Raw genomic sequence first — 21,541 nt, 5'->3', positions numbered from 1 at the left:
TTTTCATGATGATTTCTGGTGCAAGTGGCAAGCCTTAAAATTTCGAGGAAAAAGTATCCAATCTTTCGCATTTACTAGAAAAAATGTCGCGTGCAGTTTTCCAAACAAGTGACGAGTCAAACAACTTCTACATACTTTAATGTTACAGCCCACAAACTGGTAATAATTACTTTAGCAACATGAAAATACTTTAAGGGAGGCATAACAAAATTACCAAAAGCCAAAGCTGAACAACGCACCTGCGCACGTCAAACCGTCACCAGTAAATCCAGCTAAACAAGTGCATTGGAAAGATCCATTTGTGTTTGTGCAGGTTGCGTTTGGTTCACAAGTATGTAATCCAAGTGCACATTCTTCAATATCTGAACATTTGCAGTACTAAGTCGCATTGAAGGTTTTGTGAAAGTCGGAATTCTTTTATTTTTAAGAACAAATGTTCGATCTTTCAAAATATTATTTATGAACACAAATACCATGCAGTATAAACGTTTTTGAAAAATTAAAACATAAAACAATTTCTAAATACAGTAGTGCTACAGCCATTTAAATATTGGCAAATGCTATTGCAACAGTATATATTATCCCAGGGATACAAAACAAAATTACCAAAAGTCAAAGCTGAACAACATACCTACGCACGTCAAACCGTCACCAGTAAATCCAGTTAAACACGTGCATTCGAAAGATCCATTTGTGTTTGTGCAGGTTGCGTTTGGATCACAAGTATGCAATCCAAGTGCACATTCATCAATATCTAAACATTTACAGTACTAAGTGGCATTGAAGGTTTTGTTTAAGTCGGAATTCTTTTATTTATGCGAACAAATGTTCGATCATTTGCACAAAAAGAACAGGCAGCATACACGTTTTTGAAAAATTAAAAAAAAAATAAAAATACAGTAGGGCTACAGCCCATAAAACGTTGGCAAGTACTATTGCAACAGTACATTTGTCCGCAGGGAAACAAAATTACCATAAGCCAAACCTGAGCAACATACCTGTGCACGTCAAACCGTCACCAGTAAATCCAGTTAAACAAGTGCATTCGAAAGATCCATTTGTGTTTGTGCAGGTTGCGTTTGGGTCACAAGTATGTAATCCAAGTGCACATTCTTCAATATCTGAACATTTGCAGTACTAAGTCGCATTGAAGGTTTTGTGAAAGTCGGAATTCTTTTATTTTTAAGAACAAATGTTCGATCTTTCAAAATATTATTTATGAACACAAATAGCATGCAGTATAAACGTTTTTGAAAAATTAAAACATAAAACAATTTCTAAATACAGTAGTGCTACAGCCATTTAAATATTGGCAAATGCTATTGCAACAGTATATATTATCCCAGGGATACAAAACAAAATTACCAAAAGCCAAAGCTGAACAACATACCTGCGCACGTCAAACCGTCACCAGAAAATCCAGTAAAACAAGTGCATTCGAAAGATCCATTTGTGTTTGTGCAGGTTGCGTTTGGATCACAAGTATGTAATCCAAGTGCACATTCATCAATATCTAAATAAATCGACTATCTATGTTTTCATGATGATTTCTGGTGCAAGTGGCAAGCCTTAAAATTTCGAGGAAAAAGTATCCAATCTTTCGCATTTACTAGAAAAAATGTCGCGTGCAGTTTTCCAAACAAGTGACGAGTCAAACAACTTCTACATACTTTAATGTTACAGCCCACAAACTGGTAATAATTACTTTAGCAACATGAAAATACTTTAAGGGAGGCATAACAAAATTACCAAAAGCCAAAGCTGAACAACGCACCTGCGCACGTCAAACCGTCACCAGTAAATCCAGCTAAACAAGTGCATTCGAAAGATCCATTTGTGTTGGTACAGTTTGCGGATGGGTCACAAGTGTTTAATCCAAGTGCACATTCTTCAATATCTGAACATTTGCAGTACTAAGTCGCATTGAAGGTTTTGTGAAAGTCGGAATTCTTTTATTTTTAAGAACAAATGTTCGATCTTTCAAAATATTATTTATGAACACAAATACCATGCAGTATAAACGTTTTTGAAAAATTAAAACATAAAACAATTTCTAAATACAGTAGTGCTACAGCCATTTAAATATTGGCAAATGCTATTGCAACAGTATATATTATCCCAGGGATACAAAACAAAATTACCATAAGCCAAAGCTGAACAACATACCTACGCACGTCAAACCGTCACCAGAAAATCCAGTAAAACAAGTGCATTCGAAAGATCCATTTGTGTTTGTGCAGGTTGCGTTTGGATCACAAGTATGTAATCCAAGTGCACATTCATCAATATCTAAATAAATCGACTATCTATGTTTTCATGATGATTTCTGGTGCAAGTGGCAAGCCTTAAAATTTCGAGGAAAAAGTATCCAATCTTTCGCATTTACTAAAAAAAATGTCGCGTGCAGTTTTCCAAACAAGTGACGAGTCAAACAACTTCTACATACTTTAATGTTACAGCCCACAAACTGGTAATAATTACTTTAGTAACATGAAAATACTTTAAGGGAGGCATAACAAAATTACCAAAAGCCAAAGCTGAACAACGCACCTGCGCACGTCAAACTGTCACCAGTAAATCCAGCTAAACAAGTGCATTCGAAAGATCCATTTGTGTTTGTGCAGGTTGCGTTTGGGTCACAAGTATGTAATCCAAGTGCACATTCTTCAATATCTGAACATTTGCAGTACTAAGTCGCATTGAAGGTTTTGTGAAAGTCGGAATTCTTTTATTTTTAAGAACAAATGTTCGATCTTTCAAAATATTATTTATGAACACAAATACCATGCAGTATAAACGTTTTTGAAAAATTAAAACATAAAACAATTTCTAAATACAGTGGTGCTACAGCCATTTAAATATTGGCAAATGCTATTGCAACAGTATATATTATCCCAGGGATACAAAACAAAATTACCAAAAGCCAAAGCTGAACAACATACCTACGCACGTCAAACCGTCACCAGAAAATCCAGTAAAACAAGTGCATTCGAAAGATCCATTTGTGTTTGTGCAGGTTGCGTTTGGATCACAAGTATGTAATCCAAGTGCACATTCATCAATATCTAAATAAATCGACTATCTATGTTTTCATGATGATTTCTGGTGCAAGTGGCAAGCCTTAAAATTTCGAGGAAAAAGTATCCAATCTTTCGCATTTACTAGAAAAAATGTCGCGTGCAGTTTTCCAAACAAGTGACGAGTCAAACAACTTCTACATACTTTAATGTTACAGCCCACAAACTGGTAATAATTACTTTAGCAACATGAAAATACTTTAAGGGAGGCATAACAAAATTACCAAAAGCCAAAGCTGAACAACGCACCTGCGCACGTCAAACCGTCACTAGTAAATCCAGCTAAACAAGTGCATTCGAAAGATCCATTTGTGTTTGTGCAGGTTGCGTTTGGTTCACAAGTATGCAATCCAAGTGCACATTCATCAATATCTAAACATTTACAGTACTAAGTCGCATTGAAGGTTTTGTTTAAGTCGGAATTCTTTTATTTATGCGAACAAATGTTCGATCATTTGCACAAAAAGAACAGGCAGCATACACGTTTTTGAAAAATTAAAAAAAAAATTAAAAATACAGTAGGGCTACAGCCCATAAAACGTTGGCAAGTACTATTGCAACAGTACATTTGTCCGCAGGGAAACAAAATTACCATAAGCCAAACCTGAGCAACATACCTGTGCACGTCAAACCGTCACCAGTAAATCCAGTTAAACAAGTGCATTCGAAAGATCCATTTGTGTTTGTGCAGGTTGCGTTTGGGTCACAAGTATGTAATCCAAGTGCACATTCTTCAATATCTGAACATTTGCAGTACTAAGTCGCATTGAAGGTTTTGTGAAAGTCGGAATTCTTTTATTTTTAAGAACAAATGTTCGATCTTTCAAAATATTATTTATGAACACAAATAGCATGCAGTATAAACGTTTTTGAAAAACTAAAACATAAAACAATTTCTAAATACAGTAGTGCTACAGCCATTTAAATATTGGCAAATGCTATTGCAACAGTATATATTATCCCAGGGATACAAAACAAAATTACCAAAAGCCAAAGCTGAACAACATACCTACGCACGTCAAACCGTCACCAGAAAATCCAGTAAAACAAGTGCATTCGAAAGATCCATTTGTGTTTGTGCAGGTTGCGTTTGGATCACAAGCATGTAATCCAAGTGCACATTCATCAATATCTAAATAAATCGACTATCTATGTTTTCATGATGATTTCGGGTGCAAGTGGCAAGCCTTAAAATTTCGAGGAAAAAGTATCCAATCTTTCGCATTTACTAAAAAAAATGTCGCGTGCAGTTTTCCAAACAAGTGACGAGTCAAACAACTTCTACATACTTTAATGTTACAGCCCACAAACTGGTAATAATTACTTTAGCAACATGAAAATACTTTGAGGGAGGCATAACAAAATTACCAAAAGCCAAAGCTGAACAACGCACCTGCGCACGTCAAACCGTCACCAGTAAATCCAGTTAAACACGTGCATTCGAAAGATCCATTTGTGTTTGTGCAGGTTGCGTTTGGATCACAAGTATGCAATCCAAGTGCACATTCATCAATATCTAAACATTTACAGTACTAAGTGGCATTGAAGGTTTTGTTTAAGTCGGAATTCTTTTATTTATGCGAACAAATGTTCGATCATTTGCACAAAAAGAACAGGCAGCATACACGTTTTTGAAAAATTAAAAAAAAATTAAAAATACAGTAGGGCTACAGCCCATAAAACGTTGGCAAGTACTATTGCAACAGTACATTTGTCCGCAGGGAAACAAAATTACCATAAGCCAAACCTGAGCAACATACCTGTGCACGTCAAACCGTCACCAGTAAATCCAGTTAAACAACTGCATTCGAAAGATCCATTTGTGTTTGTGCAGGTTGCGTTTGGGTCACAAGTATGTAATCCAAGTGCACATTCTTCAATATCTGAACATTTGCAGTACTAAGTCGCATTGAAGGTTTTGTGAAAGTCGGAATTCTTTTATTTTTAAGAACAAATGTTCGATCTTTCAAAATATTATTTATGAACACAAATAGCATGCAGTATAAACGTTTTTGAAAAATTAAAACATAAAACAATTTCTAAATACAGTAGTGCTACAGCCATTTAAATATTGGCAAATGCTATTGCAACAGTATATATTATCCCAGGGATACAAAACAAAATTACCAAAAGCCAAAGCTGAACAACATACCTACGCACGTCAAACCGTCACCAGAAAATCCAGTAAAACAAGTGCATTCGAAAGATCCATTTGTGTTTGTGCAGGTTGCGTTTGGATCACAAGCATGTAATCCAAGTGCACATTCATCAATATCTAAATAAATCGACTATCTATGTTTTCATGATGATTTCTGGTGCAAGTGGCAAGCCTTAAAATTTCGAGGAAAAAGTATCCAATCTTTCGCATTTACTAAAAAAAATGTCGCGTGCAGTTTTCCAAACAAGTGACGAGTCAAACAACTTCTACATACTTTAATGTTACAGCCCACAAACTGGTAATAATTACTTTAGTAACATGAAAATACTTTAAGGGAGGCATAACAAAATTACCAAAAGCCAAAGCTGAACAACGCACCTGCGCACGTCAAACTGTCACCAGTAAATCCAGCTAAACAAGTGCATTCGAAAGATCCATTTGTGTTTGTGCAGGTTGCGTTTGGGTCACAAGTATGTAATCCAAGTGCACATTCTTCAATATCTGAACATTTGCAGTACTAAGTCGCATTGAAGGTTTTGTGAAAGTCGGAATTCTTTTATTTTTAAGAACAAATGTTCGATCTTTCAAAATATTATTTATGAACACAAATACCATGCAGTATAAACGTTTTTGAAAAATTAAAACATAAAACAATTTCTAAATACAGTGGTGCTACAGCCATTTAAATATTGGCAAATGCTATTGCAACAGTATATATTATCCCAGGGATACAAAACAAAATTACCAAAAGCCAAAGCTGAACAACATACCTACGCACGTCAAACCGTCACCAGAAAATCCAGTAAAACAAGTGCATTCGAAAGATCCATTTGTGTTTGTGCAGGTTGCGTTTGGATCACAAGTATGTAATCCAAGTGCACATTCATCAATATCTAAATAAATCGACTATCTATGTTTTCATGATGATTTCTGGTGCAAGTGGCAAGCCTTAAAATTTCGAGGAAAAAGTATCCAATCTTTCGCATTTACTAGAAAAAATGTCGCGTGCAGTTTTCCAAACAAGTGACGAGTCAAACAACTTCTACATACTTTAATGTTACAGCCCACAAACTGGTAATAATTACTTTAGCAACATGAACTTTAAGGGAGGCATAACAAAATTACCAAAAGCCAAAGCTGAACAACGCACCTGCGCACGTCAAACCGTCACCAGTAAATCCAGCTAAACAAGTGCATTCGAAAGATCCATTTGTGTTTGTGCAGGTTGCGTTTGGTTCACAAGTATGCAATCCAAGTGCACATTCATCAATATCTAAACATTTACAGTACTAAGTCGCATTGAAGGTTTTGTTTAAGTCGGAATTCTTTTATTTATGCGAACAAATGTTCGATCATTTGCACAAAAAGAACAGGCAGCATACACGTTTTTGAAAAATTAAAAAAAAATTAAAAATACAGTAGGGCTACAGCCCATAAAACGTTGGCAAGTACTATTGCAACAGTACATTTGTCCGCAGGGAAACAAAATTACCATAAGCCAAACCTGAGCAACATACCTGTGCACGTCAAACCGTCACCAGTAAATCCAGTTAAACAAGTGCATTCGAAAGATCCATTTGTGTTTGTGCAGGTTGCGTTTGGGTCACAAGTATGTAATCCAAGTGCACATTCTTCAATATCTGAACATTTGCAGTACTAAGTCGCATTGAAGGTTTTGTGAAAGTCGGAATTCTTTTATTTTTAAGAACAAATGTTCGATCTTTCAAAATATTATTTATGAACACAAATAGCATGCAGTATAAACGTTTTTGAAAAATTAAAACATAAAACAATTTCTAAATACAGTAGTGCTACAGCCATTTAAATATTGGCAAATGCTATTGCAACAGTATATATTATCCCAGGGATACAAAACAAAATTACCAAAAGCCAAAGCTGAACAACATACCTACGCACGTCAAACCGTCACCAGAAAATCCAGTAAAACAAGTGCATTCGAAAGATCCATTTGTGTTTGTGCAGGTTGCGTTTGGATCACAAGCATGTAATCCAAGTGCACATTCATCAATATCTAAATAAATCGACTATCTATGTTTTCATGATGATTTCGGGTGCAAGTGGCAAGCCTTAAAATTTCGAGGAAAAAGTATCCAATCTTTCGCATTTACTAAAAAAAATGTCGCGTGCAGTTTTCCAAACAAGTGACGAGTCAAACAACTTCTACATGCTTTAATGTTACAGCCCACAAACTGGTAATAATTACTTTAGCAACATGAAAATACTTTAAGGGAGGCATAACAAAATTACCAAAAGCCAAAGCTGAACAACGCACCTGCGCACGTCAAACCGTCACCAGTAAATCCAGTTAAACACGTGCATTCGAAAGATCCATTTGTGTTTGTGCAGGTTGCGTTTGGATCACAAGTATGTAATCCAAGTGCACATTCATCAATATCTAAATAAATCGACTATCTATGTTTTCATGATGATTTCTGGTGCAAGTGGCAAGCCTTAAAATTTCGAGGAAAAAGTATCCAATCTTTCGCATTTACTAGAAAAAATGTCGCGTGCAGTTTTCCAAACAAGTGACGAGTCAAACAACTTCTACATACTTTAATGTTACAGCCCACAAACTGGTAATAATTACTTTAGCAACATGAAAATACTTTAAGGGAGGCATAACAAAATTACCAAAAGCCAAAGCTGAACAACGCACCTGCGCACGTCAAACCGTCACCAGTAAATCCAGCTAAACAAGTGCATTCGAAAGATCCATTTGTGTTGGTACAGTTTGCGGATGGGTCACAAGTGTTTAATCCAAGTGCACATTCTTCAATATCTGAACATTTGCAGTACTAAGTCGCATTGAAGGTTTTGTGAAAGTCGGAATTCTTTTATTTTTAAGAACAAATGTTCGATCTTTCAAAATATTATTTATGAACACAAATACCATGCAGTATAAACGTTTTTGAAAAATTAAAACATAAAACAATTTCTAAATACAGTAGTGCTACAGCCATTTAAATATTGGCAAATGCTATTGCAACAGTATATATTATCCCAGGGATACAAAACAAAATTACCAAAAGTCAAAGCTGAACAACATACCTACGCACGTCAAACCGTCACCAGTAAATCCAGTTAAACACGTGCATTCGAAAGATCCATTTGTGTTTGTGCAGGTTGCGTTTGGATCACAAGCATGTAATCCAAGTGCACATTCATCAATATCTAAATAAATCGACTATCTATGTTTTCATGATGATTTCTGGTGCAAGTGGCAAGCCTTAAAATTTCGAGGAAAAAGTATCCAATCTTTCGCATTTACTAAAAAAAATGTCGCGTGCAGTTTTCCAAACAAGTGACGAGTCAAACAACTTCTACATGCTTTAATGTTACAGCCCACAAACTGGTAATAATTACTTTAGCAACATGAAAATACTTTAAGGGAGGCATAACAAAATTACCAAAAGCCAAAGCTGAACAACGCACCTGCGCACGTCAAACCGTCACCAGTAAATCCAGCTAAACAAGTGCATTCGAAAGATCCATTTGTGTTTGTGCAGGTTGCGTTTGGATCACAAGTATGTAATCCAAGTGCACATTCATCAATATCTAAATAAATCGACTATCTATGTTTTCATGATGATTTCTGGTGCAAGTGGCAAGCCTTAAAATTTCGAGGAAAAAGTATCCAATCTTTCGCATTTACTAGAATAAATGTCGCGTGCAGTTTTCCAAACAAGTGACGAGTCAAACAACTTCTACATACTTTAATGTTACAGCCCACAAACTGGTAATAATTACTTTAGCAACATGAAAATACTTTAAGGGAGGCATAACAAAATTACCAAAAGCCAAAGCTGAACAACGCACCTGCGCACGTCAAACCGTCACCAGTAAATCCAGCTAAACAAGTGCATTCGAAAGATCCATTTGTGTTGGTACAGTTTGCGGATGGGTCACAAGTGTTTAATCCAAGTGCACATTCTTCAATATCTGAACATTTGCAGTACTAAGTCGCATTGAAGGTTTTGTGAAAGTCGGAATTCTTTTATTTTTAAGAACAAATGTTCGATCTTTCAAAATATTATTTATGAACACAAATACCATGCAGTATAAACGTTTTTGAAAAATTAAAACATAAAACAATTTCTAAATACAGTAGTGCTACAGCCATTTAAATATTGGCAAATGTTATTGCAACAGTATATATTATCCCAGGGATACAAAACAAAATTACCAAAAGCCAAAGCTGAACAACATACCTACGCACGTCAAACCGTCACCAGAAAATCCAGTAAAACAAGTGCATTCGAAAGATCCATTTGTGTTTGTGCAGGTTGCGTTTGGATCACAAGTATGTAATCCAAGTGCACATTCATCATAATCTAAATAAATCGACTATCTATGTTTTCATGATGATTTCTGGTGCAAGTGGCAAGCCTTAAAATTTTGAGGAAAAAGTATCCTCTCTTTCGCATTTATTAGACAAAAATATCGCGTGCCGTTTTCCAAACAAATGACAAGTCAAACGGTTTCTAAATACTGTAATGTTACAGCCCATAAACTGGTGATAATTACTTTAGCAACATGAAATTACTTAAAGGGAAGCATAACAAAACTACCAAAAGCCAAGATTGGCAAAATACCTGAGCACGTCAAACCGTCACCATTAAATCCAGTTAAACACGTGCATTCGAAAGATCCATTTGTGTTTGTGCAGGTTGCGTTTGGGTCACAAGTACGTAATCCAAGTGCACATTCATCAATATCTAAACACTTACAGTACTAAGTCGCATTGAAAGTTTTGTTAAAGTCGGAATTCTTTTATTTATAAGAACAAACGTTCGATCTTTTGCACAAATTGTTAAGAACAGGCAGCATACACGTTTTTGAAAAATTAAAAAAATCATAAAAATACATTAGTGCTACAGCCGTTAAAATGTTGGCAAGTGCTATTGCAACCGTACATTTTCCTCAGGGAAACAAAATTACCATATGCCAAACCTGAGCAACATACCTGCACACGTCAAACCGTCACCAGAAAATCCAGTAAAACAAGTGCATTCAAAAAATCCATTTGTGTTTGTGCAGGTTGCGTCTGGGTGACAAGTATGTAATCCAAATGCACATTCTTCAATATCTAAACATTTACAGTACTAAGTCGCATCGAAGGTTTAGTTAAAGTCGGAATTCTTTATTTTTGAAAACAAATGTTCGATCTTGCAAAATACTATTTATGAACACAAAGAGCATGGAGTATAAAGGTTTTTGAAAAATTTAAACATAAAACAATTTCTAAATACAGTAGTGCTACAGCCATTTAAATATTGGCAAATGCTATTGCAACAGTGCATATTATCCCATGGATACAAAACAAAATTACCAAAAGCCAAAGCTGAACAACATACCTACGCACGTCAAACCGTCACCAGAAAATCCAGGAACACAAGTGCATTCGAAAGAACCATCTGTGTTTGTGCAGGTTGCGCTTGGATCACAAGTATGTAATCCAAGTACACATTCTTCAATATCTAAATATTTGCAGTACTAAGTCGCAATAAAGGTTCTGTTCAAGTCGGAATTATTTCATTTTTAAGAACAAACGTTCCATCTTTTGCATAAATTGGTAAGAACATGCAGCATAAAACTTATTGAAAACTTAAAACAAAAAATAATTTCCAAATACAGCAGTGCTACAGCACATAAAATATTGGCAATTCTTGTTGCAACAGTCGATTTTCTCCCAGGGAAATAAAACAAAATTACCATAAACCAAACCTGAACAACATACCTATGCACGTCAAACCGTCACCAGTAAATCCAGTTAAACAAAAGCAGTCAAAAGATCCATTTGTGTTTGTGCAGTTTGCGAATATGTCGCAAGGATTTAATCCAATTGCACATTCATCAACATCTAAAAGTTCAAAGTACTAAGTCGCCATGAAGATTTTGTGAAAGTCGTAATTCTTTCATTTTTGAGAACAAATGTTCAACGTTTTGCATTATTGATGACAAAGAGCATGCAGCATAAACGTTTTTGAAATATTATGACAAACAACATTTTTCCAAATACTGTAGAACTACAGCCCATAAAATGTTGGCAAGTGCTATTGCCAAAGTACATTTTCTCTCAGGGAAAAATCAAAACAAAATTACCAAAGCCAAAACTGAACAACATACCTGCGCACGTCAAACCGTCACCAGAAAATCCAGGTAAACAAGTGCATTCGAAAGATCCATGTGTGTTTGTGCAGATTGCTTTTAGGTCACAAGTATGTAATCCAAGTGCACATTCGTCAATATCTAAACATTTACAGTACTAAGTGGCATTGAAGGTTTTGTTAAAGTCGAAATTCTTTTATTTTTGAGAACAAACGTTCGATCTTTTGCATGAACTGTTAAGAGCATGCAGCATAAACGTTTTTAAAAAATTAAAAAAAAAATTCAAAATACAGTAGTGCTACAGCCCATAAAATGTTGGCAAGTGCTATTGCAACCGAACATTTTCTCCCAGCAAAACAAAATTACCAAAGCCAAAGCTGAACAACATACCTACGCATGTCAAACCGTCACCAGAAAATCCAGTTAAACAACTGCATTCGAAAGATCCATTTGTGTTTGTACAGTTTGCTGATGGGTCACAAGTGTTTAATCCCAGTGCACATTCATCAATATCTAAAAATTTAGAGTACTAAGTCGCCATGAAGATTTTGTTAAAGTCGGAATTCTTTCATTTTTGAGAACAAATGTTCGATCTTTCAAAGTATTATTTATGAACACAAAGGCCATGCAGTATAAACGTTTTTGAAAAATTTAAACGTAAAACAATTTCTAAATACAGTAGTGCTTCAGCCCAAAAAATGTTGGCAAGTGCTATTGCAACAGTACATTTTCTCCCAGGGAAACAAAATTACCAAAATCCAAAGCTGAATAACATACCTACGCACGTCAAACCGTCACCAGAAAATCCAGTAAAACAAGTGCATTCGAAAGATCCATTTGTGTTTGTGCAGGTTGCGTTTGGATCACAAGTATGTAATCCAAGTGCACATTCATCAATATCTAAATAAATCGACTATCTATGTTTTCATGATGATTTCGGGTGCAAGTGGCAAGCCTTAAAATTTTGAGGAAAAAGTATCCACTCTTTCGCATTTATTAGACAAAAATATCGCGTGCCGTTTTCCAAACAAATGACAAGTCAAACAGTTTCCAAATACTGTAATGTTACAGCCCATAAACTGGTGATAATTACTTTAGCAACATGAAATTACTTAAAGGGAAGCATAACAAAACTACCAAAAGCCAAGATTGGCAAAATACCTGAGCACGTCAAACCGTCACCAGTAAATCCAGTTAAACACGGGCATTCGAAAGATCCATTTGTGTTTGTGCAGGTTGCGTTTGGGTCACAAGTACGTAATCCAAGTGCACATTCATCAACATCTAAAAGTTCAAAGTACTAAGTCGCCATGAAGATTTTGTGAAAGTCGTAATTCTTCCATTTTTGAGAACAAATGTTCAACGTTTTGCATTATTGATGACAAAGAGCATGCAGCATAAACGTTTTTGAAATATTATGACAAACAACATTTTTCCAAATACTGTAGAACTACAGCCCATAAAATGTTGGCAAGTGCTATTGCCAAAGTACATTTTCTCTCAGGGAAAAATCAAAACAAAATTACCAAAGCCAAAACTGAACAACATACCTGCGCACGTCAAACCGTCACCAGAAAATCCAGGTAAACAAGTGCATTCGAAAGATCCATGTGTGTTTGTGCAGATTGCTTTTAGGTCACAAGTATGTAATCCAAGTGCACATTCGTCAATATCTAAACATTTACAGTACTAAGTGGCATTGAAGGTTTTGTTAAAGTCGAAATTCTTTTATTTTTGAGAACAAACGTTCGATCTTTTGCATGAACTGTTAAGAGCATGCAGCATAAACGTTTTTAAAAAATTGAAAATACAGTAGTGCTACAGCCCATAAAATGTTGGCAAGTGCTATTGCAACCGAACATTTTCTCCCAGCAAAACAAAATTACCAATGCCAAAGCTGAACAACATACCTACGCATGTCAAACCGTCACCAGAAAATCCAGTTAAACAACTGCATTCGAAAGATCCATTTGTGTTTCTACAGTTTGCGGATGGGTCACAAGTGTTTAATCCAAGTGCACATTCATCAATATCTAAAAATTTAGAAGACTAAGTCGCCATGAAGATTTTGTTAAAGTCGGAATTCTTTCATTTTTGAGAACAAATGTTCGATCTTTCAAAATATTATTTATGAACACAAAGAGCATGCAGTATAAACGTTTTTGAAAAATTTAAACATAAAACAATTTCTAAATACAGTAGTGCTACAGCCCATAAAATGTTGGCAAGTGCTATTGCAACAGTACATTTTCTCCCAGGGAAACAAAATTACCAAAAGCCAAAGCTGAATAACATACCTACGCACGTCAAACCGTCACCAGAAAATCCAGTAAAACAAGTGCATTCGAAAGATCCATTTGTGTTTGTGCAGGTTGCGTTTGGATCACAAGTATGTAATCCAAGTGCACATTCATCATAATCTAAATAAATCGACTATCTATGTTTTCATGATGATTTCTGGTGCAAGTGGCAAGCCTTAAAATTTCGAGGAAAAAGTATCCAATCTTTCGCATTTACTAGAATAAATGTCGCGTGCAGTTTTCCAAACAAGTGACGAGTCAAACAACTTCTACATACTTTAATGTTACAGCCCACAAACTGGTAATAATTACTTTAGCAACATGAAAATACTTTAAGGGAGGCATAACAAAATTACCAGAAGCCAAAGCTGAACAACGCACCTGCGCACGTCAAACCGTCACCAGTAAATCCAGCTAAACAAGTGCATTCGAAAGATCCATTTGTGTTGGTACAGTTTGCGGATGGGTCACAAGTGTTTAATCCAAGTGCACATTCTTCAATATCTGAACATTTGCAGTACTAAGTCGCATTGAAGGTTTTGTGAAAGTCGGAATTCTTTTATTTTTAAGAACAAATGTTCGATCTTTCAAAATATTATTTATGAACACAAATAGCATGCAGTATAAACGTTTTTGAAAAATTAAAACATAAAACAATTTCTAAATACAGTAGTGCTACAGCCATTTAAATATTGGCAAATGTTATTGCAACAGTATATATTATCCCAGGGATACAAAACAAAATTACCAAAAGCCAAAGCTGAACAACATACCTACGCACGTCAAACCGTCACCAGAAAATCCAGTAAAACAAGTGCATTCGAAAGATCCATTTGTGTTTGTGCAGGTTGCGTTTGGATCACAAGTATGTAATCCAAGTGCACATTCATCATAATCTAAATAAATCGACTATCTATGTTTTCATGATGATTTCTGGTGCAAGTGGCAAGCCTTAAAATTTTGAGGAAAAAGTATCCTCTCTTTCGCATTTATTAGACAAAAATATCGCGTGCAGTTTTCCAAACAAATGACAAGTCAAACGGTTTCTAAATACTGTAATGTTACAGCCCATAAACTGGTGATAATTACTTTAGCAACATGAAATTACTTAAAGGGAAGCATAACAAAACTACCAAAAGCCAAGATTGGCAAAATACCTGAGCACGTCAAACCGTCACCATTAAATCCAGTTAAACACGTGCATTCGAAAGATCCATTTGTGTTTGTGCAGGTTGCGTTTGGGTCACAAGTACGTAATCCAAGTGCACATTCATCAATATCTAAACACTTACAGTACTAAGTCGCATTGAAAGTTTTGTTAAAGTCGGAATTCTTTTATTTATAAGAACAAACGTTCGATCTTTTGCACAAATTGTTAAGAACAGGCAGCATACACGTTTTTGAAAAATTAAAAAAATCATAAAAATACATTAGTGCTACAGCCGTTAAAATGTTGGCAAGTGCTATTGCAACCGTACATTTTCCTCAGGGAAACAAAATTACCATATGCCAAACCTGAGCAACATACCTGCACACGTCAAACCGTCACCAGAAAATCCAGTAAAACAAGTGCATTCAAAAAATCCATTTGTGTTTGTGCAGGTTGCGTCTGGGTGACAAGTATGTAATCCAAATGCACATTCTTCAATATCTAAACATTTACAGTACTAAGTCGCATCGAAGGTTTAGTTAAAGTCGGAATTCTTTATTTTTGAAAACAAATGTTCGATCTTGCAAAATACTATTTATGAACACAAAGAGCATGGAGTATAAAGGTTTTTGAAAAATTTAAACATAAAACAATTTCTAAATACAGTAGTGCTACAGCCATTTAAATATTGGCAAATGCTATTGCAACAGTGCATATTATCCCATGGATACAAAACAAAATTACCAAAAGCCAAAGCTGAACAACATACCTACGCACGTCAAACCGTCACCAGAAAATCCAGGAACACAAGTGCATTCGAAAGAACCATCTGTGTTTGTGCAGGTTGCGCTTGGATCACAAGTATGTAATCCAAGTACACATTCTTCAATATCTAAATATTTGCAGTACTAAGTCGCAATAAAGGTTCTGTTCAAGTCGGAATTATTTCATTTTTAAGAACAAACGTTCCATCTTTTGCATAAATTGGTAAGAACATGCAGCATAAAACTTATTGAAAACTTAAAACAAAAAATAATTTCCAAATACAGCAGTGCTACAGCACATAAAATATTGGCAATTCTTGTTGCAACAGTAGATTTTCTCCCAGGGAAATAAAACAAAATTACCATAAACCAAACCTGAACAACATACCTATGCACGTCAAACCGTCACCAGTAAATCCAGTTAAACAAAAGCAGTCAAAAGATCCATTTGTGTTTGTGCAGTTTGCGAATATGTCGCAAGGATTTAATCCAATTGCACATTCATCAACATCTAAAAGTTCAAAGTACTAAGTCGCCATGAAGATTTTGTGAAAGTCGTAATTCTTTCATTTTTGAGAACAAATGTTCAACGTTTTGCATTATTGATGACAAAGAGCATGCAGCATAAACGTTTTTGAAATATTATGACAAACAACATTTTTCCAAATACTGTAGAACTACAGCCCATAAAATGTTGGCAAGTGCTATTGCCAAAGTACATTTTCTCTCAGGGAAAAATCAAAACAAAATTACCAAAGCCAAAACTGAACAACATACCTGCGCACGTCAAACCGTCACCAGAAAATCCAGGTAAACAAGTGCATTCGAAAGATCCATGTGTGTTTGTGCAGATTGCTTTTAGGTCACAAGTATGTAATCCAAGTGCACATTCGTCAATATCTAAACATTTACAGTACTAAGTGGCATTGAAGGTTTTGTTAAAGTCGAAATTCTTTTATTTTTGAGAACAAACGTTCGATCTTTTGCATGAACTGTTAAGAGCATGCAGCATAAACGTTTTTAAAAAATTTAAAAAAAAATTGAAAATACAGTAGTGCTACAGCCCATAAAATGTTGGCAAGTGCTATTGCAACCGAACATTTTCTCCCAGCAAAACAAAATTACCAAAGCCAAAGCTGAACAACATACCTACGCATGTCAAACCGTCACCAGAAAATCCAGTTAAACAACTGCATTCGAAAGATCCATTTGTGTTTGTACAGTTTGCGGATGGGTCACAAGTGTTTAATCCCAGTGCACATTCATCAATATCTAAAAATTTAGAGTACTAAGTCGCCATGAAGATTTTGTTAAAGTCGGAATTCTTTCATTTTTGAGAACAAATGTTCGATCTTTCAAAGTATTATTTATGAACACAAAGGCCATGCAGTATAAACGTTTTTGAAAAATTTAAACGTAAAACAATTTCTAAATACAGTAGTGCTTCAGCCCAAAAAATGTTGGCAAGTGCTATTGCAACAGTACATTTTCTCCCAGGGAAACAAAATTACCAAAATCCAAAGCTGAATAACATACCTACGCACGTCAAACCGTCACCAGAAAATCCAGTAAAACAAGTGCATTCGAAAGATCCATTTGTGTTTGTGCAGGTTGCGTTTGGATCACAAGTATGTAATCCAAGTGCACATTCATCAATATCTAAATAAATCGACTATCTATGTTTTCATGATGATTTCGGGTGCAAGTGGCAAGCCTTAAAATTTTGAGGAAAAAGTATCCACTCTTTCGCATTTATTAGACAAAAATATCGCGTGCCGTTTTCCAAACAAATGACAAGTCAAACAGTTTCCAAATACTGTAATGTTACAGCCCATAAACTGGTGATAATTACTTTAGCAACATGAAATTACTTAAAGGGAAGCATAACAAAACTACCAAAAGCCAAGATTGGCAAAATACCTGAGCACGTCAAACCGTCACCAGTAAATCCAGTTAAACACGGGCATTCGAAAGATCCATTTGTGTTTGTGCAGGTTGCGTTTGGGTCACAAGTACGTAATCCAAGTGCACATTCATCAACATCTAAAAGTTCAAAGTACTAAGTCGCCATGAAGATTTTGTGAAAGTCGTAATTCTTCCATTTTTGAGAACAAATGTTCAACGTTTTGCATTATTGATGACAAAGAGCATGCAGCATAAACGTTTTTGAAATATTATGACAAACAACATTTTTCCAAATACTGTAGAACTACAGCCCATAAAATGTTGGCAAGTGCTATTGCCAAAGTACATTTTCTCTCAGGGAAAAATCAAAACAAAATTACCAAAGCCAAAACTGAACAACATACCTGCGCACGTCAAACCGTCACCAGAAAATCCAGGTAAACAAGTGCATTCGAAAGATCCATGTGTGTTTGTGCAGATTGCTTTTAGGTCACAAGTATGTAATCCAAGTGCACATTCGTCAATATCTAAACATTTACAGTACTAAGTGGCATTGAAGGTTTTGTTAAAGTCGAAATTCTTTTATTTTTGAGAACAAACGTTCGATCTTTTGCATGAACTGTTAAGAGCATGCAGCATAAACGTTTTTAAAAAATTGAAAATACAGTAGTGCTACAGCCCATAAAATGTTGGCAAGTGCTATTGCAACCGAACATTTTCTCCCAGCAAAACAAAATTACCAATGCCAAAGCTGAACAACATACCTACGCATGTCAAACCGTCACCAGAAAATCCAGTTAAACAACTGCATTCGAAAGATCCATTTGTGTTTCTACAGTTTGCGGATGGGTCACAAGTGTTTAATCCAAGTGCACATTCATCAATATCTAAAAATTTAGAAGACTAAGTCGCCATGAAGATTTTGTTAAAGTCGGAATTCTTTCATTTTTGAGAACAAATGTTCGATCTTTCAAAATATTATTTATGAACACAAAGAGCATGCAGTATAAACGTTTTTGAAAAATTTAAACATAAAACAATTTCTAAATACAGTAGTGCTACAGCCCATAAAATGTTGGCAAGTGCTATTGCAACAGTACATTTTCTCCCAGGGAAACAAAATTACCAAAAGCCAAAGCTGAATAACATACCTACGCACGTCAAACCGTCACCAGAAAATCCAGTAAAACAAGTGCATTCGAAAGATCCATTTGTGTTTGTGCAGGTTGCGTTTGGATCACAAGTATGTAATCCAAGTGCACATTCATCATAATCTAAATAAATCGACTATCTATGTTTTCAGGATGATTTCGGGTGCAAGTGGCAAGCCTTAAAATTTTGAGGAAAAAGTATCCACTCTTTCGCATTTATTAGACAAAAATATCGCGTGCCGTTTTCCAAACAAATGACAAGTCAAACAGTTTCTAAATACTGTAATGTTACAGCCCATAAACTGGTGATAATTACTTTAGCAACATGAAATTACTTAAAGGGAAGCATAACAAAACTACCAAAAGCCAAGATTGGCAAAATACCTGAGCACGTCAAACCGTCACCAGTAAATCCAGTTAAACACGGGCATTCGAAAGATCCATTTGTGTTTGTGCAGGTTGCGTTTGGGTCACAAGTACGTAATCCAAGTGCACATTCATCAATATCTAAACACTTACAGTACTAAGTCGCATTGAAAGTTTTGTTAAAGTCGGAATTCTTTTATTTATAAGAACAAACGTTCGATCTTTTGCACAAATTGTTAAGAACAGGCAGCATACACGTTTTTGAAAAATTAAAAAAATCATAAAAATACATTAGTGCTACAGCCGTTAAAATGTTGGCAAGTGCTATTGCAACCGTACATTTTCCCCAGGGAAACAAAATTACCATAAGCCAAACCTGAGCAACATACCTGCACACGTCAAACCGTCACCAGAAAATCCAGTAAAACAAGTGCATTCAAAAGATCCATTTGTGTTTGTGCAGGTTGCGTTTGGGTGACAAGTATGTAATCCAAATGCACATTCTTCAATATCTAAACATTTACAGTACTAAGTCGCATCGAAGGTTTAGTTAAAGTCGGAATTCTTTATTTTTGAAAACAAATGTTCGATCTTGCAAAATACTATTTATGAACACAAAGAGCATGGAGTATAAAGGTTTTTGAAAAATTTAAACATAAAACAATTTCTAAATACAGTAGTGCTACAGCCATTTAAATATTGGCAAATGCTATTGCAACAGTGCATATTATCCCATGGATACAAAACAAAATTACCAAAAGCCAAAGCTGAACAACATACCTACGCACGTCAAACCGTCACCAGAAAATCCAGGAACACAAGTGCATTCGAAAGAACCATCTGTGTTTGTGCAGGTTGCGCTTGGATCACAAGTATGTAATCCAAGTACACATTCTTCAATATCTAAATATTTGCAGTACTAAGTCGCAATAAAGGTTCTGTTCAAGTCGGAATTATTTCATTTTTAAGAACAAACGTTCCATCTTTTGCATAAATTGGTAAGAACATGCAGCATAAAACTTATTGAAAACTTAAAACAAAAAATAATTTCCAAATACAGCAGTGCTACAGCACATAAAATATTGGCAATTCTTGTTGCAACAGTAGATTTTCTCCCAGGGAAATAAAACAAAATTACCATAAACCAAACCTGAACAACATACCTATGCACGTCAAACCGTCACCAGTAAATCCAGTTAAACAAAAGCAGTCAAAAGATCCATTTGTGTTTGTGCAGTTTGCGAATATGTCGCAAGGATTTAATCCAATTGCACATTCATCAACATCTAAAAGTTCAAAGTACTAAGTCGCCATGAAGATTTTGTGAAAGTCGTAATTCTTTCATTTTTGAGAACAAATGTTCAACGTTTTGCATTATTGATGACAAAGAGCATGCAGCATAAACGTTTTTGAAATATTATGACAAACAACATTTTTCCAAATACTGTAGAACTACAGCCCATAAAATGTTGGCAAGTGTTATTGCCAAAGTACATTTTCTCTCAGGGAAAAATCAAAACAAAATTACCAAAGCCAAAACTGAACAACATACCTGCGCACGTCAAACCGTCACCAGAAAATCCAGGTAAACAAGTGCATTCGAAAGATCCATGTGTGTTTGTGCAGATTGCTTTTAGGTCACAAGTATGTAATCCAAGTGCACATTCGTCAATATCTAAACATTTACAGTACTAAGTGGCATTAAAGGTTTTGTTAAAGTCGAAATTCTTTTATTTTTGAGAACAAACGTTCGATCTTTTGCATGAACTGTTAAGAGCATGCAGCATAAACGTTTTTAAAAAATTGAAAATACAGTAGTGCTACAGCCCATAAAATGTTGGCAAGTGCTATTGCAACCGAACATTTTCTCCCAGCAAAACAAAATTACCAATGCCAAAGCTGAACAACATACCTACGCATGTCAAACCGTCACCAGAAAATCCAGTTAAACAACTGCATTCGAAAGATCCATTTGTGTTTCTACAGTTTGCGGATGGGTCACAAGTGTTTAATCCAAGTGCACATTCATCAATATCTAAAAATTTAGAAGACTAAGTCGCCATGAAGATTTTGTTAAAGTCGGAATTCTTTCATTTTTGAGAACAAATGTTCGATCTTTCAAAATATTATTTATGAACACAAAGAGCATGCAGTATAAACGTTTTTGAAAAATTTAAACATAAAACAATTTCTAAATACAGTAGTGCTACAGCCCATAAAATGTTGGCAAGTGCTATTGCAACGGTACATTTTCTCCCAGGGAAACAAAATTACCAAAAGCCAAAGCTGAATAACATACCTACGCACGTCAAACCGTCACCAGAAAATCCAGTAAAACAAGTGCATTCGAAAGATCCATTTGTGTTTGTGCAGGTTGCGTTTGGATCACAAGTATGTAATCCAAGTGCACATTCATCATAATCTAAATAAATCGACTATCTATGTTTTCAGGATGATTTCGGGTGCAAGTGGCAAGCCTTAAAATTTTGAGGAAAAAGTATCCACTCTTTCGCATTTATTAGACAAAAATATCGCGTGCCG

At 35.4% G+C, this 21,541-nt stretch overlaps 1 protein-coding gene across 1 annotated transcript in view; it reads right to left on the bottom strand.

The window, feature by feature from the left end:
• Positions 1 to 21,541, bottom strand: part of LOC145233957 (uncharacterized) — a 35,499-nt gene that overhangs the window by 10,545 nt on the left and 3,413 nt on the right. Inside the window, exons 11-67 of the mRNA XM_080098755.1 lie at positions 21,300 to 21,422; positions 20,913 to 21,035; positions 20,553 to 20,675; positions 20,164 to 20,286; positions 19,781 to 19,903; positions 19,390 to 19,512; positions 19,019 to 19,141; positions 18,635 to 18,757; positions 18,248 to 18,370; positions 17,888 to 18,010; positions 17,499 to 17,621; positions 17,115 to 17,237; positions 16,728 to 16,850; positions 16,356 to 16,478; positions 15,967 to 16,089; positions 15,584 to 15,706; positions 15,193 to 15,315; positions 14,438 to 14,560; positions 14,046 to 14,168; positions 13,662 to 13,784; positions 13,275 to 13,397; positions 12,915 to 13,037; positions 12,526 to 12,648; positions 12,142 to 12,264; positions 11,755 to 11,877; positions 11,383 to 11,505; positions 10,994 to 11,116; positions 10,611 to 10,733; positions 10,220 to 10,342; positions 9,849 to 9,971; positions 9,465 to 9,587; positions 9,073 to 9,195; positions 8,689 to 8,811; positions 8,305 to 8,427; positions 7,913 to 8,035; positions 7,529 to 7,651; positions 7,145 to 7,267; positions 6,753 to 6,875; positions 6,386 to 6,508; positions 6,321 to 6,334; positions 6,006 to 6,141; positions 5,614 to 5,736; positions 5,230 to 5,352; positions 4,838 to 4,960; positions 4,471 to 4,593; positions 4,087 to 4,209; positions 3,695 to 3,817; positions 3,327 to 3,449; positions 2,947 to 3,065; positions 2,551 to 2,689; positions 2,458 to 2,480; positions 2,167 to 2,302; positions 1,775 to 1,897; positions 1,391 to 1,513; positions 999 to 1,121; positions 632 to 754; positions 240 to 362 (exon numbers count right to left, since the gene is read on the bottom strand). Coding sequence (XP_079954881.1) covers positions 240 to 362; positions 632 to 754; positions 999 to 1,121; positions 1,391 to 1,513; positions 1,775 to 1,897; positions 2,167 to 2,302; positions 2,458 to 2,480; positions 2,551 to 2,689; positions 2,947 to 3,065; positions 3,327 to 3,449; positions 3,695 to 3,817; positions 4,087 to 4,209; positions 4,471 to 4,593; positions 4,838 to 4,960; positions 5,230 to 5,352; positions 5,614 to 5,736; positions 6,006 to 6,141; positions 6,321 to 6,334; positions 6,386 to 6,508; positions 6,753 to 6,875; positions 7,145 to 7,267; positions 7,529 to 7,651; positions 7,913 to 8,035; positions 8,305 to 8,427; positions 8,689 to 8,811; positions 9,073 to 9,195; positions 9,465 to 9,587; positions 9,849 to 9,971; positions 10,220 to 10,342; positions 10,611 to 10,733; positions 10,994 to 11,116; positions 11,383 to 11,505; positions 11,755 to 11,877; positions 12,142 to 12,264; positions 12,526 to 12,648; positions 12,915 to 13,037; positions 13,275 to 13,397; positions 13,662 to 13,784; positions 14,046 to 14,168; positions 14,438 to 14,560; positions 15,193 to 15,315; positions 15,584 to 15,706; positions 15,967 to 16,089; positions 16,356 to 16,478; positions 16,728 to 16,850; positions 17,115 to 17,237; positions 17,499 to 17,621; positions 17,888 to 18,010; positions 18,248 to 18,370; positions 18,635 to 18,757; positions 19,019 to 19,141; positions 19,390 to 19,512; positions 19,781 to 19,903; positions 20,164 to 20,286; positions 20,553 to 20,675; positions 20,913 to 21,035; positions 21,300 to 21,422 — 6,840 coding nt within the window. The remainder of the gene's footprint in view (positions 1 to 239; positions 363 to 631; positions 755 to 998; positions 1,122 to 1,390; positions 1,514 to 1,774; positions 1,898 to 2,166; positions 2,303 to 2,457; positions 2,481 to 2,550; positions 2,690 to 2,946; positions 3,066 to 3,326; positions 3,450 to 3,694; positions 3,818 to 4,086; positions 4,210 to 4,470; positions 4,594 to 4,837; positions 4,961 to 5,229; positions 5,353 to 5,613; positions 5,737 to 6,005; positions 6,142 to 6,320; positions 6,335 to 6,385; positions 6,509 to 6,752; positions 6,876 to 7,144; positions 7,268 to 7,528; positions 7,652 to 7,912; positions 8,036 to 8,304; positions 8,428 to 8,688; positions 8,812 to 9,072; positions 9,196 to 9,464; positions 9,588 to 9,848; positions 9,972 to 10,219; positions 10,343 to 10,610; positions 10,734 to 10,993; positions 11,117 to 11,382; positions 11,506 to 11,754; positions 11,878 to 12,141; positions 12,265 to 12,525; positions 12,649 to 12,914; positions 13,038 to 13,274; positions 13,398 to 13,661; positions 13,785 to 14,045; positions 14,169 to 14,437; positions 14,561 to 15,192; positions 15,316 to 15,583; positions 15,707 to 15,966; positions 16,090 to 16,355; positions 16,479 to 16,727; positions 16,851 to 17,114; positions 17,238 to 17,498; positions 17,622 to 17,887; positions 18,011 to 18,247; positions 18,371 to 18,634; positions 18,758 to 19,018; positions 19,142 to 19,389; positions 19,513 to 19,780; positions 19,904 to 20,163; positions 20,287 to 20,552; positions 20,676 to 20,912; positions 21,036 to 21,299; positions 21,423 to 21,541) is intronic.

This window comes from Phallusia mammillata, chromosome 1, assembly GCF_965637545.1.
Source record: "Phallusia mammillata chromosome 1, kaPhaMamm4.hap1.1, whole genome shotgun sequence".
Classification (NCBI taxonomy): domain Eukaryota; kingdom Metazoa; phylum Chordata; class Ascidiacea; order Phlebobranchia; family Ascidiidae; genus Phallusia; species Phallusia mammillata.
This window is presented reverse-complemented; position numbering and strand designations above follow the sequence as displayed.